The sequence below is a fragment of the Chanos chanos genome, chromosome 8 (assembly GCF_902362185.1).
Source record: "Chanos chanos chromosome 8, fChaCha1.1, whole genome shotgun sequence".
In the NCBI taxonomy this organism is placed as follows: domain Eukaryota; kingdom Metazoa; phylum Chordata; class Actinopteri; order Gonorynchiformes; family Chanidae; genus Chanos; species Chanos chanos.
Genome location: NC_044502.1, coordinates 20,807,606 through 20,824,835, shown reverse-complemented (window position 1 = coordinate 20,824,835; position 17,230 = coordinate 20,807,606). Strand labels below are relative to the sequence as shown.

Genomic DNA, 17,230 nt, shown 5'->3' with positions numbered 1-17,230 from the left:
ACTTCATAGTGATCTACATAAACAGTCAGTGACACCTTTCTCTCATTTTCCTGATTGACAGATATTGATTGTCAGACATTCAATCAGTCTGAAGCAGTAGTTAGAAGACTTGGAAAATCTCATAAACTGACCTGTACATTCTCTGGACTCACATTTACCTTTATTACGCCTGGATCAGGGAGGTTTGTGGGTAAGATCTGGAATGCACTGCATTGATGGGAACAGCTGACTGTTGCTGTGCCACCTTCTCTGAACAAACCATTCAGAAATCTCAGCAATTTAAGATATAGTAATCCTTAGAGACAAAAACAGAGTCCAAAGGGGGAAAAACTGCACGTTTGTGGATATAAAATCGCTCTCCAACAAGTGTAGCTGTTGACCTACAGGGGGCAATATCCATCCTTAAATGACACTGCATGATGTCTGAAAGGTACATTTTCTGAATATGTGGACAGAATTTAAAACACTAGAAACTAGATATTAATCTGGCCTTGAAAGAAGTACATGTGAGGTTAAAAAAAGAGAAAAAACTGATATAATCTCACTCCTTCACATTGGAATAACAGGAATTCAAAGTTTAAAGGTTTAATTTAATTTAGACGATGCAGTAATTTCAATCTGTTTCTTTTTTCTTTCATTTTTATAAGTGGATAAAATATGTAATATATTACAAGTTGAAAAATTGAGGAGACATTGGTGAAAACTCTTTATCTGATGTGACCCTTCTATGCAAATTCTCCCGCCCTTTGTCTCAGGTGACCAGTCTATTTAAATCCGAAACAGCCTCTGAACTTTACAGGAGACAGTCTCAAAAGTTGAGCTTCAAAATCAATCATGTTCTCTGTGTCTCTAGTGCTGCTACTGGCAGCCACATCCTGTGAGTTTCTTTGGTCCAGCAACAGATATTAAAGCTGCAGTATCTGTAGTCCATTTTACTGACAGCTTAAAGTATTTGACTGATTGTCTCATGTTTTTGTAATAACTATTTAATCTTTTCCAGGTGTCCACTCTTATGAGTTGATTCAGCCTGAATTTCAGATTGTTCATCCAGGGCAGGAAATGACCATCAACTGCAAAGTCTCATATTCAGTCACTAGTGAACACACAGCTTGGATTCGATATCCGGCAGGAAAAGCTCTGGAGTATATTGGATTGATCAGCAGTGGTGGGAGTTCAGAATACAAAGAGTCTCTGAAAAACAAGTTCAGCATCTCAAGAGACACCAGCAGTAACACAATAATATTACAAGGAAATAATCTACAGACTGAAGACACAGCTGTGTATTACTGTGCCAAAGTGTATTACACACAGGGTTATAAACTATCAGCTATCCAGTACAAAAACCTCTATGTAGGAGTTTGTAAAAAGCATAAACTTAAACCAAGATATATTCATATATATATAGTTACTACATTCTCCCCAGAAAGAAAGAAAGAAAGACTGATGTTCTGATGAGTGAGTCATAGTAAAGCAATATACATTTTGTCATAGAGAGAAACTTTTCCAACTGTGTTTCTGTAAGAAATATTAAGATCAGACATGATATATGTCAAGAGTAGAATTTGTTGACATTCAGTAGTAACCTGTAATTGAATTTTGTATCAATAAGATATTTTTAGATGAGCCTTCTGTGTGGTCCTGATAAGTTCTGGGTTATGAAGAGTAACCCAGACAGAGATTAGCAGGGTTATGGAGCTTACCCATGTGCAAAGATATTCCCCAAACCTGGCAATGTGTCACATATCCATCTCCCCCTCCCCTGTTCAGTTACTAAGCATATAGCATGGCAAATCTACTAATCACCATTCTGATCAGCCAACTATTTAAACATTTGTGTCGTCTGGTTTGTCTTCATTTACCCTTTTATTTCTTGTGTATAAAGAGTCATTGCTTTGTTCAGCTCTCTGTGAGGTCTCTTCTTAACGTAAGATTTTAACTCTGTCTGTGAGTGATTCAAAGCATTGTTAACCTGTAAGTTGATTCCAAATCAAAACCTGCACCTGGGTCCTGTAACCTCATCCTGCCTGAGTTCAGTCTTCCTGTCTGTTCCCGGTGTTTGATCCTGTTGTCGTTCTTGAGCTCTGTATATTGCAGTCTGTATATTATAATTACCTAGATTTGAACAGGTCTTAAGTCTTTCATAAGTTCTCTGACAAACTTTAGAGTCACAGAAGAGAAATTTAAAAATAGTCACATGCAATGAAGCAGAAAAAGAATCCTGACATGACACATTTAAAGTGAAGACAGAAACACTCATAGGCTTCCCTTACTACAACATCAAGAGCTTTTTACTTTCAATATAAAACATACATTTTCTGCCCCTTCCTTACCCAATATTGCAACATATTCATTATTTGGCAACTGAAGAAACTGCTTATATAACTGCTTATATAAGCATTTTTCTTTGCTTACCAACATGTGACAACACAACCTGCTTTACAATAATGTCAGGAGTTTCATTCATTTCAATTGTTCAAGAATAATATCTGTTTCTGGCTAATGGTTATTTTGTTTTTTAGCAGCTCATTTATACGTACAATAACTCTTCAAAGAAAAGAGTAGCAAAATGAGCTCTAGAGAAATGTAGCTCTAATCTATGATACTAAATTTTCTCCAACACCCTTAGTTTGCCTAATTTTGCCTTTGAGCTGCTCTCCATAAAGCAATCAGGTACTACCTCATCTTTTCTCATAGTAGTGCTCCATTGTCCCCGGGGCCCTATAGTCAACTTCTAGATGAGTTCTCTGAATTTATCTCTGTTATTCTAACTAGACTGGATAAAATCCTGATATTGGGGGACTTTAATATCCACATCAATAACAGTTCTGATTCTCTTAATAAAGCTTTTACAGCTATCATAGACACTTTTGGCATTAACCAATACGTCACAAACCAACTCATTTCAGTGGCAACACTTTAGATCTTATTCTAGCCCGCAGACTAGATATCTCTCACGTAGTCATTTCTCCTTACTAAGCTGCCCTCTCAGACCATTTTCTTATTACTTTCCAAGTAACTCTCCAGTTCACACCAGTTGTTTCTACCACGGTTTGTAGTTGCCATCGCATTAATGCTTCCACCACTGCTGTGCTAGCTGACCTGCTTCCTACTGCTCTCAACTCTTTCAGTGATCAGCAAAGGTCTTTGAACAACTTGATGGACAGCATAAATTCTACCCTCCGTAATGTACTAGATATGGAAACACCATTAACTATATAGAACAGGCATAAACACTCAACACCTTGGTTTAATAATGAAATCCGTGCTCTGAAACAGGTGTGTAGGAAATTGGAACAAAACTGGCGGGCAACCAAACTAGAGATTTTCTGCCTCGCCTGGCACAACAGTCTGATAGATTATAAACATGCTCTCTACACAGTCAAATCCGCGTATTACTGAAAAGTAATTAATGTTAACAAAAATGACCCAAGTTCCTTTTTGATACAGTATCTAAACTTACCCAGAATCACTCCCCTCAATCTAGCCCTTTTACTGCAAACGATTTTGTTGAATTTTTCTCACAAAAAATAGACTCAATTCGTCGTAATATTCAAATTAATTAATCAAATCAGACTGCCTGCATGCTCTCTGTCATTGCGCCTGAGATTAATCATGATGTGCACCCTTTTATTCAATTTAACACTGTCTCTCTAGATGTGCTGTCCAAACTGGTGCACTCTGCTAAACCAGCCTCTTGCCTCTTTGATCCCCTACCTGCTAAACTTTAGATAGAGTTCTCGGCCCAACAATACTAAACCTTCTAGTTATGTCACATAAATCTGGTGTTTTATCCTCTGCTTTTAAAACAGCTGTGATCAGGTCTTTACTTAAAAAAAAGAAAAAAAGAAAAAAGAAAAAAGAAAAAACTTGACCCTGAAGCCTTAAATAATTATAAGCCAGCGTCTAATCTCCCATTTCTTTCAAAATATTTGAAAAAATTGTAGCTGCTCAGCTGATAGCCCTCTAACAGTCTTGAAATATTTCAGTCAGGCTTCAGGTGTTTTCACTCTACTGAAACCGCACTTACTAGAGTAACTAATGATCTTTTATTAGCCATGGATGCTGGTGCTACCTCAATTCTTATTCTGCTTGATCTGAGTGCAGCATTTGACACGGTCAATCACACTATATTGTTAAAGTACCTAGAAACTCAAATTGGGATTCAAGGCCTGGTGCTCTCTTGGTTTAAATCTTATCTCTCAGAGAGAAAGCAATGTGTCCACTATAATATTGTGACCTCTGAATACTGTGAGTTTAACTATGGTGTTCCTCAGAGATCAGTCCTTGGTTCTTTTCTATTCTCTATTCACATGCTCCCTTTGGATGACATAATGCCAGAATCCTGACCAGAACAAGGGGGTTTGACCACATTACACTTGTCCTGGCTTCCCTTCATTGTCTCCCAATTCATGCAAGGGAAGATTTTAAGGTCCTTTTATTAACATATACAATTTTACATGAGCTTACACCTTCCTACCTGTCTAACTTAATTTCATCCTATAACCTCCCTCACACCCTGTGTTTTCAAAATTCTGGACTGTTAGTCATTCTAAGAATTAATAAGAAGTCCGCTGGCAACAGAGCCTTTTCCTACTGCTCTCCCTTCCTCTGGAATGGTTTACCTACAGAAGTTAGGTAGGCAATGTTTCTCCATATCTTTAAAACCAGACTAAAAATTTATCTATTTTCTCTAACTTACAGATATTATCATTTTGATTTGACTTTGTTATATTCATGTAAAGCCCTTTGAGAATATAAATAGTGATATTGGGCACTAAATAAACGTTTTATTATTAGTAGTAGTAGTAATAGTAGAAGTATATTTGTGACATATCCTCTCAGATGTACATGATTAGCTATCACCCTATGCAAAGCAAACCTTTACCTTTTATTAACAAAGTCTGTGTATTAATAAACCAACAGCAGTCCCTGATCTCAGGAGAACAGAGAGAAACAGATCAGACCAGTTTGTTCAGGACAAATCATGACCCCTCTACCACTGTTACTGCTGCTGGCAGCTGCATCTTGTGAGTTCTCAGCTTTTCTTAAATTAATATCAAACAGACATTTGACAATGTTAGCGGTGGCTGATATTTCTCTTGTCTTATTCCTTCTGTTCTCCTGATTTACAGTTTTGAGTGTTACTGTTATGACCCTGAGTCATAAGTGTGTATTATTGTTTTGTGTGCTGCTGTTTTTCTCCCCCTGCCTGTGTGTGGTGCTGTTTCCTCCCCTGTCTGGTGTGTTTTCCCCGTATGTCTCTCTGTCTCTTTAATGTGTTCATTTGCAGGTGGCGGTCGGGGATTGGCCCACAGCCTGACGGCGCCAGTTTTAAAAAGACGCTGCCTCCATATGCCGGTTGCCCCCGCTTTTCCTGGCCAATTTGACCGTGTCTTTTCGTTGTGTTTTTCGATAACTCATTGTGTTTATTTTTCTGAGAGATATTCGTTGTATAGAGTGTAGATCTTTATTTGTGTGTTTGTGATTTTCGTTGTGTATAGGGTCTGATAGATGTTCGTTGTATATATTGTAAATAATTTTCATGTGAACAGTCTGGGTAGTTGTGGGGGGTGTGAAGCCATTTTTGTTCGTTCTTCTTTTCTCCTGTTTTTTCGTTAGGGAAGAATTCTGTATTTTATTTTTATTTTATTTTTGGGAAGTAGTTTATTTAGTTTGTAAATTATAGATTGTTTTGTTTGTTGTTTTGGCCGCACTCACTCCCGACGCTCTTCACTACCACCCTTCTAAATAAATCACTTTTTGGACTGTATTCACTGGCACGGGTCATCACTGGGAATAGGGAAAGGGGAGTCACTTTTATGTTATGCTCGGTAACCCCTAGGCTGGGCATAACAGTTACACATTCACTCCGTCTGAAGCTGTAGTTAAAAGACCTGGAGAATCTCATAAACTGACCTGTACAATCTCTGGATTCACATTCAGTGACCTTTATCTGGCCTGGATCAGACAGGCTCCTGGGAAAGGACTGGAATAGATTGCATACATAAGCATTGCTAGTTGTCCTATCAGCTATTCCCAGTCTATTGAGAGATGACTGTAGCACTAAGCTGTAATTACAGATAAACAGTGTGAAGAATGAAAACACAGCTGTGTATTACTGTGCCAGAGTACAGTGAGAGAGAAATAAACTGACCTGTAAAAAAACAAAAAAACAACCAAACCAAACAAAAAATCCACTTCCCCATTCATTTCAGCTTATTTAGTCATCTTGAACCATTTTACCCTTTGTACTGACACACTGGATCTCTTCATCCTTGTAAACCATTCTACCCTTTAAAATCACACACTTGACTTGTTAATAATATTGAGAATGGTGATTATTTTTCTTCTTTTTCTTCTTCTTATTAAAATGAATGTGACAAACCCAATTGGATTATCATAATCTACCCTTGAATAATGAGAAATCTTCACAGATTCCAAACTCTGATCACAAAGTTTCTCAATGTATCTGTTTAGGTCTCTGAAGGGTGGACCATGCAAAGTTATACTCCACTTCAGTCCTTTATAATCTCATGTCTCTTTTCATCTCTGTCTGAGTGTACAGTATTTTCAGAAGTAGCTCCTGTCAGCTCAGTTAAGGAGTCAAGAGATATTTTGTTTTTGATCATCATGTTTGAACAATGTTTGAACAATGTAAGACAGTTCTAAACATTTAATTTTATTTTGATGTATGAATGTGAATATTTTCTAGTTTTACATGATGTTCTTAAATGTATTTTTTTTAATTTCTTATATTCTCTTTGTATACAGATGTAATGGGTCAGACACTGATTGAGTCGGGACCAGTGATCATTAAACCTGGTGGATCTCATAAACTGACCTGTACAGCCTCTGGGTTTGACTTTGGTGGCGCCTGGATGGCTTGGGTCAGACAGGCTCCTGGAAAAGGACTGGAATGGGTGTCAACAATTAAAGGTGACAGTAGTGGCAAATATTACTCCAGTGGTGTTCAGGGAAGGTTCACCATCTCCAGAGACAACAGTAAGAAACAGCTCTATCTACAGATGAACAGTCTGAAGACTGAAGACACAGCTGTGTATTACTGTGCCAGAGACTCACAGTGAGAGAAAGGGATGCAGTGCTGTACAAAAAACAAACAGAGCCATTGAGGCAGCAAATCATCTACAGTGGGAGAAATATTTCAGTTATCCTACAAAAGCAGCAGTGAAAGACAGAGCACTTTCAAAGCTTCAGTTTTACTAAAACTGTTTCAGAACAGAGAATCCAACATTGATACTGAAGGACATGATTTTGCTGAATTTAGAAAAACACACTAACTAACTAACTCATTCACTACCATTTATGCATTAGCCCCATCAACCAGGGCCAGCCCAAGCCTTTATGGGGCCCTAAGCAGAATCTGACTGGGGGCCCCCACCGCCTCCAACCCGCCCTACCAATACTATTGACTATTATCAACGCTTGATCATTCACACACCTCCCGTAAATCTAACACACGCATTATCAATTTTATTAGTTGTAGCTGTGCTGCTTACATCATATCACAGTCAGCCTGGCATGTTTTTACCCTCCTATGGTTTTTAACTTAAAAGGTGGCAAACTCTCAAGAGTGGTCTGGTGTTATTTGCACTTTAATATTCAAAGTGATACAGTACTAAGTGGCATACTGAATGTGGTGTACTGAAAAATAACCAAATAAACCAGTAGACTACGCATTTAATGTAAACAAGTCAACCAAAGGTACACACAGGTTTACAGTTTTGTTCCTCATTTTAACACAGGTGACAGGCTGCTCTTCTGATACTCACCCTCTAAAATAACACATAGCCTAAAAGTCCGACTTTATTCTCGTAATATTGTGAATTTTTCCATTGAAAAATTACAACTTTATTTCAAGCACTCTTGTAGGCTCTCTTGTGGCTAGGGAAGGGCCCTAAGCAGCCACTTAGTTCGCTTATGTGTCGGGCCAGCTCTGCCATTAATTAACCTACTCACCTGTGAATTAAGCTTCTGAACTACAGTTACTTTTTTTTCTCCCTTCTTCAGCCCTGCAGAGAAGACAATTATTCGGCCTTCCTGGACTTTTTCCATCACCTCCACATATGCAGTTTTCTTACTGTGCTCTGAGCTGTCTGTGCACTTTCTCCATTAGTTACTAGATATTTGATATTACTTAACTATTAATTACTGCTGTATGTGTCTCTCTAGGTAAAGTAATGATCTTCTCTATCAATTATGCTTTGAACTCATGATAAAGATAGAGCTACTTACCGTTGTCTTAACCAGTATCTGCTTGTCTTTGTGTAAAGTAGAAGCAAAGTGGAAACCATCATACATTATTTGTCAACTAATTTATGCTGTATTATTCTGAGAAGTATGTCAAACAGGAATCAAGAACAGTTCCTTTTTTTTTACTGAACCTAACAAAGGTAAATATACCACAAACAAATTTTGAAAACCGGTTTCATAAAACTAGGAAAAAAAAATCTAGAATGGCATTGTCACGTGGCAAAGAAAGGCAAATAATCCTGCTCAAACACAAATTTATGTGAATGGATTTATATAAACACAATTGTGTTTTAAACCATGTAACTTTCTGTAAGTGGTAACAAAACTTTGGCTTTATGGTTTGACATCTAATACCATGGCAGACAACAGTGAATATGCGCACATGTACACACACTCTTGTACAAACACATACACACACAAAAACATTTAAGACAAACATTTCAATGAGCAATTGATTATACTAGTTATTACAAGGCTAGTGTCAAATTAACACTCTTTTCAGAATATTAAATATATTACATTTGAATATTGTAAAAAGTGTGCAGAAAAATGAATGTCTTTGAACTGGGATATATACTATAACTGCTCAGCTTTTAATAAAGGTTTTAGGAGTAAACCTGTCTAACTGATAAAAGCCATGTGACCCTCAGTGGTGAAGTGGATGAGAGGCACTGCTCTAAACAAATTCACTGTGTCACATCTTCATATTTAAACCATGTCCGAGTGTATGTGAGCAGAGAAAGACCAACTCCAAACACATCTGTCTCCTCTTAGACCATGGTCTCCTCCTCTCTGCTACTGCTACTGCTGCTGGCAGCTGTAAACAGTGAGTACCAGTGAATTCACCTGTATTTTAAAAGTACAGAGGGAATGTGAATTAAGTTATTTATATTTGACTGTGTTTGTGCCCTGCAGGAGTCCACTGCATTGAGCTGAACCAGCCTGATTCTATGGTTGTGAAGCCTGGTCAGTCCATGACTTTATCCTGCAAGGTCTCTGGATATTCACTGACTGATAGCAGCCACTGTACTGACTGGATATGACAGCCTGCAGGAAAAACACTGGAATGGGTTGGAGCAATATGTGGTGATGGAAACACATATTACAGTGAACAACTGAAGAACAAGTTTCAGGTCTCCAGAGATACCTCCAGCAGTACAGTGTCTCTGCGAGGACAAAGCCTGCAGACTGAGGACACAGCTGTGTATTATTGTGCTCGAGGGTCACAGGGAAACAAATCAGAGACCACCCTGTGTGAAAGCTCTACTGCTGTCAAACAGGCCTGTGGAGAACTGTAGAGAAATTGACAGTAGATCTTTTTGTGGGCAGTACACACAAAAATGTGCATCATAAAAGTTAACTCTCTCTCCCTCTCTCTCTCTCACACACACACACACACACACACACACACACACACACACAGGGATCCATTAAGAGATCCATGTATCAGATGTCTGCCTTGATCTTCGGTCAAACAGTGAAACAGTAAAAGCTAAATCACTGACACGACCGGAAAACTTATAAGTGACATTATTCTGTCCCCGGTACTGTGATCAATACTGCCACATAGAGACGTAATTATGCGGTCTCACAAGTGAATTTCATTATGGCAGCCATTTTGGTTTTAGCTTTTAGAGTGGAAGGAATGTAAAAGAAGTGTCTATTTTCATCGTTTACTGTCCTTGACACAGGACAATCTGTAAGAATCAGACAATTAAGTTCTATGATATCCCCTAGTTCTATCTGGACACATATCAATTTTGGTACTTTATATTACTGTATTCATGTTCAAGTAGCATCCTAGACTAGGCAGCTAACTTAGCTTGGTAGTGTTAAAGAATATTTATCAAGTCTGCTTGTTGTACCTGAATTTTACAACAGTTTTTTGTTTGTTATTTAGAAAGTAGCATTCTGATAAATTACTGAAGCATATTAGTTAACTTTACATACATATGTCATAATTTTGATTGCTATGTAGTTTATTTACATAAAGCTCTGCTAACTGAAAAATATTTTTATTTCTTTGTGTTTTACAGTTTTACAATATGGTTTCTCAGCAAACACTCTTAAGAGTTAGCAGTGTCCTGAGTATTTACTACAGCCTTGTTAAGCTCTCTGTCTAGGCTGTGTAGAGACACATAAGCTGAGGGCAGAAGAGACACTGAACAGTCTGCAGTTAAGAACATAAATTACTTGCTCTGCATTAACGATAAATTCTCTTATGTTAACAGTAGATGGCGCTTGTCTGCTTTAAATAATGCTGAGAGCATTCAGTCAGGACTGATATGAAAACTGAATGGGAACTGTGTATGCCACAGCCCCAGCAGGCAATGCAAATTCTCTACCTATAATAAACATGACAACAATGCAGAAAAAAGCAGTCCAGTGAAAATCCCTCTGATCTCTGGAGAGGACAGAAGAGCAGCTTCCATCAGTTCATTTTCATCACAAAACATGTGACTTGTGTGTTTACTGCTGCTATTAGCAGCCATACAAAGTAAGTTCATGCATTATTTAAAACAAATAAAGGACTCACTTTCCAGATAGCTGTGATACTTGTGATCTTTTTTTTTTTTAAATGTTTTTGTCTGATTTTCTTTCAGGTGTCCAGTGTCAGGTTCTCACACAGTCTAAACAGTGGGTGGAGCCCACAAACTCAACTGTGCTTGCAGTGGATTTAATTTACTGGATTTACTCTGGGTCTGTCAGGCTCATGGAAAAGGACTGGAATGGATTATGCACCACTACTCAGACTCTCATAAGAGAGCAGCCCAATCAGTGCAGGGCCGCTTCACAGTATCCAGGGACAACTCTAATTTCTACCTTCATATGAACCAACTGAGGACTGAGGACACTGCAGTTTATTACTGTGCTAGACATTCACTGTGATTAAACTCATACAACCAGCTGTACAAAAACTTAAAGGGGTGGGATGTAGGAAGAGAGTTGTAATTATGATACTGTAAGTCTCCCCCTTAGGACTCATACATTCAGCACAACAGTAACATATGGTCAATCAGTCGCTTATTTATTTTCTCCACTGAATTTTTAATTACACATGATTGTCTCCCCCTCGCATGGCAGTCATCTTCATCTTGGTGAATGGACTAGAACATTCTAACCATGAACTGTAAAATCAACAATGAAGTGTTACACACTAACATTTGCAAAAATGTGAATCAATACAACATGTGTATTCACTGAACTCAATCCCAAAAACCACATAAAATCCTTATGTCCAATGAAATGTCAAATGAAGGACAGTTTATCCATAAATATTCTTTACTAAAATACTTTTTTTTTTTTTCGTCTTTTACCTTGTGGTAAAAATATACCAAAACGACAAAAATGGAACAAACACTTAAACACTATTACTAAATACTCCTTTTTTTGTTTTGTTTTTTTGTTTTTTGAGCTCCAACTTATAACTATGCTTTCCATATTTTCATAAATCTCTGTGCTCTAAATAACACATGCTTTTCTACCTCTGCTTATATACGAACTGACTCTCTTTTTTTGTTTTGTTTTGAGCACAGGTGAACTCATTAAAGAAACAAAAAATACTGGTCACAAATGCTGTCACAGTCACATTTAAACCTCTAGAGGGTAAACCATTTTACCCTTTATAGATCACATACTGGATCTGTTCATCCATGTGAACCATTCTACCCTTTTACCCTTTATTTACAGATGTTTTGGGTCAGACACTGAGTCTGAAGCAGTGATCATTAAACCTGGTGGATCTCATAAACTGACCTGTTCAGCCTCTGGGTTTGATTTTGGTGATTACTGGATGGCTTGGGTCAGACAGGCTCCTGGAAAAGGACTGGAATGGGGGGCAGCCCTATATGGCATTTCTAACATTTTTTTTTTTAGTTGTGTTCAGGGAAGGTTCACCATCTCCAGAGACAACAGTAAGAATCAGCTCTATCTACAGATGAACAGTCTGAAGACTGAAGACACAGCTTCATTACTGTGCCAGAGACTCACAGTGAGAGAAAGTGATGCAATGCTGTACCAAATCAGCAGCAGGAGTCTACCTAAAAACTAGATATCATAAACTAGAGCATGTAAATAAGTTTGAAGAGAGAAAAAAAAAAATCCCACTCCTTTGCGTAGAGAATAAACTGCAATTAAAAATCACAAATTCCAGGTTTCACATGATTCCAATCATGCTGTATTTGTTTCTGGAAAAAACAAAAAAAGTGTATGAAATATGTAAATCACTCACAGCATTACAAGAGAAAAAGATGAAAGCATGGATCACACAGCTCATGTGATGTGAGTCCCCTATGCAAATTATCCCCATTTCTGATTCATGTGACCAATCTCTATTTAAATCATTTAAACAGCCTCTGAACTCTACAGGGGACATTCTCAAAAGTTGAGCTTCAAAACCAATCATGTTCTCTGTGTCTCTAGTGCTGCTACTGGCAGCCACATCCTGTGAGTTTCTTTGGTTTAATTACAGAAATTAAACCTGCTGTATTTCATAGTCCATTTTACAGACAGTATAATGTTCCTGACTGAGTGTCTCATGCTTTTGTAATAATTACTGAATTTTTTCCAGGTGTCCACTCTGATGAGCTGATTCAGCCTGACTTTCAGACTGTTCGTCCAGGTCAGCAAATGACCATCAACTGCAAAGTCTCATATTCTGTTACTAGCAAAGCTACAGCTTGGATTAGACAACCAGCAGGAAAAGCTCTGGAGTATATAGGATTGGTCAGCAGTGGTGGGAGCTTAGACTACAAAGAGTCTCTGAAAAACAAGTTCAGCATCTCAAGAGACACCAGCAGTAACACAATAACATTACAAGGGAATAATATGCAGACCGAAGACACAGCTGTGTATTACTGTGCCCGTTACACACAATGTTTCCATTTGGTAGAGGAGCTGTACAAAAACACACAGCCTCAAAAAAAACCACTTTCATACATTTTTACACTTTACAACCCTGCCCAATGATCTTGCTACATATAGGAATATGTGTTTTAACTGTATAGCAAATATTTATTTTTCTCTGAACACTTTCTATTTTAATGTAAGGAGCTGTCAGCATGCTTGTGGCCACCTGTTAGGACCATCTCATTTTGTGATTGTGCGCAAACACACATCAACCGGATAATACAGTACAGTATTTATTCTTCTTACTGTTACCACATTGGGAATCTGGATGCACAACTTCACAACAGGAGAGAAAGTATGATTCTTCACCCGGCAACAAAAATGAGGTGTATCTGTTCTTTGAAAAGCAATTAAAACAAATCTCATTATTTGATCTTTAAACACTTTTCAGTATTAACTTATTTACTTAATGACAGTCAGTGAAATGGTGGTTAACACAGGTTAATGAAAATTAGATATGATTTTTTTTTGCAATGTGAGAAGATAAATTCAGTTAAGTTCATCATTTGTTTTATTATTTCTATCACACTCTATGGCACTACATCATTTCTAACTCTAACAATAGTAACAGTTTTCTCTCCTTCTCTCCTTATATCAGGTCTACATTGATCTCTCTGACCTCATCTCCTGATCAAACTGTCTCTTCTGGTGAAAAGGTGAAATTATCCTGTCAAATCTCAGGATATGCCCTCTCTGACTATGGCGCTTGTTGGATCAGAAAGCCTGAGGGAAAAGTCATGGAGTTAATTGGGATCATATGAGGTGGAGGATCCACAGACACTGGAGACTCATTCAAAAGTCGCTTCACCATCTCCAGAGACAGCAGTCAGAATGTTCTCTACTTAGAAATCAGCAGCCTGCAGACTGAGGACACAGCTGTGTATTACTGTGCAAAGACTGCCACAGTGTTAGAGACACACAGCTCCCTCAAACAAAAACCTCCTGAATGGAGCCACAATAGAATATTTCAGTGACACAAACAAGCTGCTGAAATAGATATAATGCTTCTAAATTTTACTGATATATTACACTTTAAATGCATGAATTTCTAACTTTTGTATCAGAATTTAGAATAAGACTGAATGTGGAAAAGGGACTTAATCACTGTCCTGATTCTGACAAGAGACAAGAGTAGTGCAGGACAAATTTGAAATCAAATGAATACTGTCAAATTTCTGCCTGTATATGAACCAACTAAAGACTGAGGACACTATAGTCTAGTACCTACCCATCTGATACTTTAGAATTACACCTAACAATTATACTTTTATACGCATGTCTGCGTATGAATTTACTATCAGTGTCATTCTGCACATCTTAGTCTGGGATCATACACAGCTGACAATAGATTTATTTAATAATGGGTTATAAGTATAATGACATGTGTAATTATGTTAGTGTAGCCCTCCCACTAAGCTGATTTTTGATTGTCTTAAATATGTTGTTACATATGTGTTGTGGCCTGCTACCACTCTATACACACGCAAGGGAGGAGCTTAGATGGAATCCACTGGCAGGATATATGTCTAGGGGTTAGTCTTGCCAAGGGTGTCTAAGAGGCCTGGGTTAGCCTATGAAAATGGCTATAATTTATGCTGGATGGATGACCTCCCTTGCTTAATCCATTATTAAAAATACGAGCCCCAACTTTGAGGTTAACCCTCAAAGATATAAGCGGTAAATACTGTGTCCTACAAATGAACACTTTAGTTATAAACTCACTAGAGTAACTTGCACAACGACAACCTACAGTTCATTTACCCCCTGACCATAACACACATACAAATCAGTTAACTTTACCAACAATGACATTTATTTGGCCGCTCACGCTATCAGCAGTCAACAGAAGTTACACACATGCACGCACATATATTCACACAATAAACAACCAACAAGGTGACATAAAAATAAAATTCCCGGGTTTTGACATACAAAGGCAGTCTGGGGTACCCCTTAGTTGGCGCGCATGTCGAAATGGTGGACCAAAGCACGTATTTTGTACTCACGGAACCATTTGACTATTCACAAAAGAAGTACGGGCGGACCTCCACGGCTGAAGAGTGAAGAAGACTACGCTGTCTTTGCTGCTCCGTCCGCGCTGAAATCTCAGTGGCAGTCGTCCTTGACAAAGTCCAGGAAAACTCAGTGTCCACTGTAGTAATCCACAAAACGGCGAGCACTCGAACTGTTCTAATTTCACCAGCACCAAGAAAAAAACACCTCCAAAACTGTCCCGGAAAACAAATATACACTGGGGGAAAAAACAACAAAACGACAAACGACACACGTACTTTGCGTTTCGCAACTTCTGGTTAACTTTGGGACACTTTTGGGTTTAACTCAACACAATTCAACATCCTCTCTACGCTCATTTTTCTCTCGCCGTACTCTCTCTGGCATTCTCTTCTCACTCTTTCCCAATTACTTTTCGAACTCTCTCTCATTAACCAGACACGCCCATGTAAATTGCCGCAGTCAAACGATAGGCCAGTTTTAACCAATCATGTCTTGTTTCCTTATTTTGTCCTCCAATGAACTAGTTTTAACTGTACCACGAACATCGTAATGAGCTCTTATGAAATGAAAACCCTTGCAGATTTTAACAGCATTATCACGTTTTTTACCCCACTTTTAAAATGAAAAGAGTAGGAAATTTTAACAGCACTTATTAAATGAAAACATTTGCAGATTCTAACATTATTAAAGACATTATGATGAACACACATGAAATGAAAACAGCTGAAAATGACTCAAACATTGCAATCACACTTCTACCACATCTTGCCATTGTACACAACAGTATACAAAAATAAAACTATGCCTCTCACAGGGGTGCTACATAAGTTTCATAAAATCATGGTTTTTCACACTTTATATAGCATATAATTTCTGATACAGAAAATGAGTGTTACATTTATGATTTGACATAATATGCACTGCGTGAAAAGTGGTGTATTCGGAAATATCCGGACGAAGTAAACTTCCGCTAAACCTGCTGTTTTCCGGAGGTATTCGGATGCCCGCAGAACTTTGTCATGCGGACCTGAAAACTCCCGCAAATGTCCGAATACAGCTGTCAGACGGCAGTTTTCAGGCAACCGCGTGACCACAGTCGTTAGCTGATGGCTTGGCCTTTCAAATGCTAATAACAGTCAGTGGTCTAGGTGGGACTGGGTATAGAAGCCTGCCCCCCTTCTTCGCTGTAACTTTCTATCAGTTAGCCTATATGTAATATTTAGCCGATATTTTGATAACCACACAAACTTCTTAGGTGTTGCATGGTGTATAATATAGCAGTGGTAGGCCCATGTAGCCTTTAATGTCATTGCTCTGTCGTGCAGCTAAATTACAATGGACACTTCAAATGGAGCATACAAAAACACACTGAAAACATAATTTAAAAAAAGTCTAAATGAGAGGTTCATTAATTACATATTTGATGGTTATGCAACTGTCCTTTACTTGGGGTCAAAGGTACAGGGTGACCAGATACAAACAGACCAAATGGGGGACAAGTAGTAAGTTTGTGTGGGACAATGTGGGACATGTTACTAATGCTGAGAGATGATGTAAAACTTAGATATAATGTCAGTCTAACTGTATAAGAAACACTTGTATACACTTGTATTGATAGACATCCAACATGCATTGGCCATTACAGGCCCATCAAAGGCAACTGTACTTAAGCAAAGCAGCAGGCATCATACAGCTCAAGTCTTTCAAGTTAAACCCCTGACCAAATCCAACTATAAGAATAAATAAGGCTCAAAATAAAATATTACATAAAATAAAACAATTTCAATGCAAATCTTTACATCAAGCCAAAATCTCTATTGGATGAGAAGCATGGTCAGAAGGGATAAAAGAACTTTTTGACCATGACGTCGGCTGACAGCGTTTATCTTCATATCTGTAAAGTTTCACTAAGTTTGGTTTCTGTGACGTAGCAAAGAAATTCGTCGGCCCCACAGCTGCACAGTTTGATTGACGGTCGCCACAGACTCTTGATGACCGCCCTCAACGCTCTCCTCTCAGCCATTTGGTGAAAGCA

General features: G+C 38.2%; 1 pseudogene and 2 gene segments (V, D, J or C); all 3 read left to right on the top strand.

The window, feature by feature from the left end:
* Positions 1-834: 834 nt before the first annotated feature.
* LOC115818163 (Ig heavy chain V region 6.96-like) lies at positions 835-7,073 on the top strand (the record flags this gene model as incomplete). The annotated part of the segment is given in 2 exon segments: positions 835-877; positions 6,772-7,073. Coding segments are annotated over 2 exon segments (345 nt in total), but the record flags the coding sequence as incomplete, so codon positions are not given.
* Positions 7,074-9,048: 1,975 nt separating this feature from the next.
* Positions 9,049-9,569, top strand: LOC115819441 (Ig heavy chain V region 914-like; annotated as a pseudogene).
* A 3,105-nt stretch (positions 9,570-12,674) lies between these two features.
* Positions 12,675-13,810, top strand: LOC115819440 (Ig heavy chain V region 914-like). The segment is given in 3 exon segments: positions 12,675-12,717; positions 12,842-13,158; positions 13,778-13,810. Coding segments are annotated over 3 exon segments (393 nt in total).
* The last annotated feature ends 3,420 nt before the right edge of the window (positions 13,811-17,230 follow it).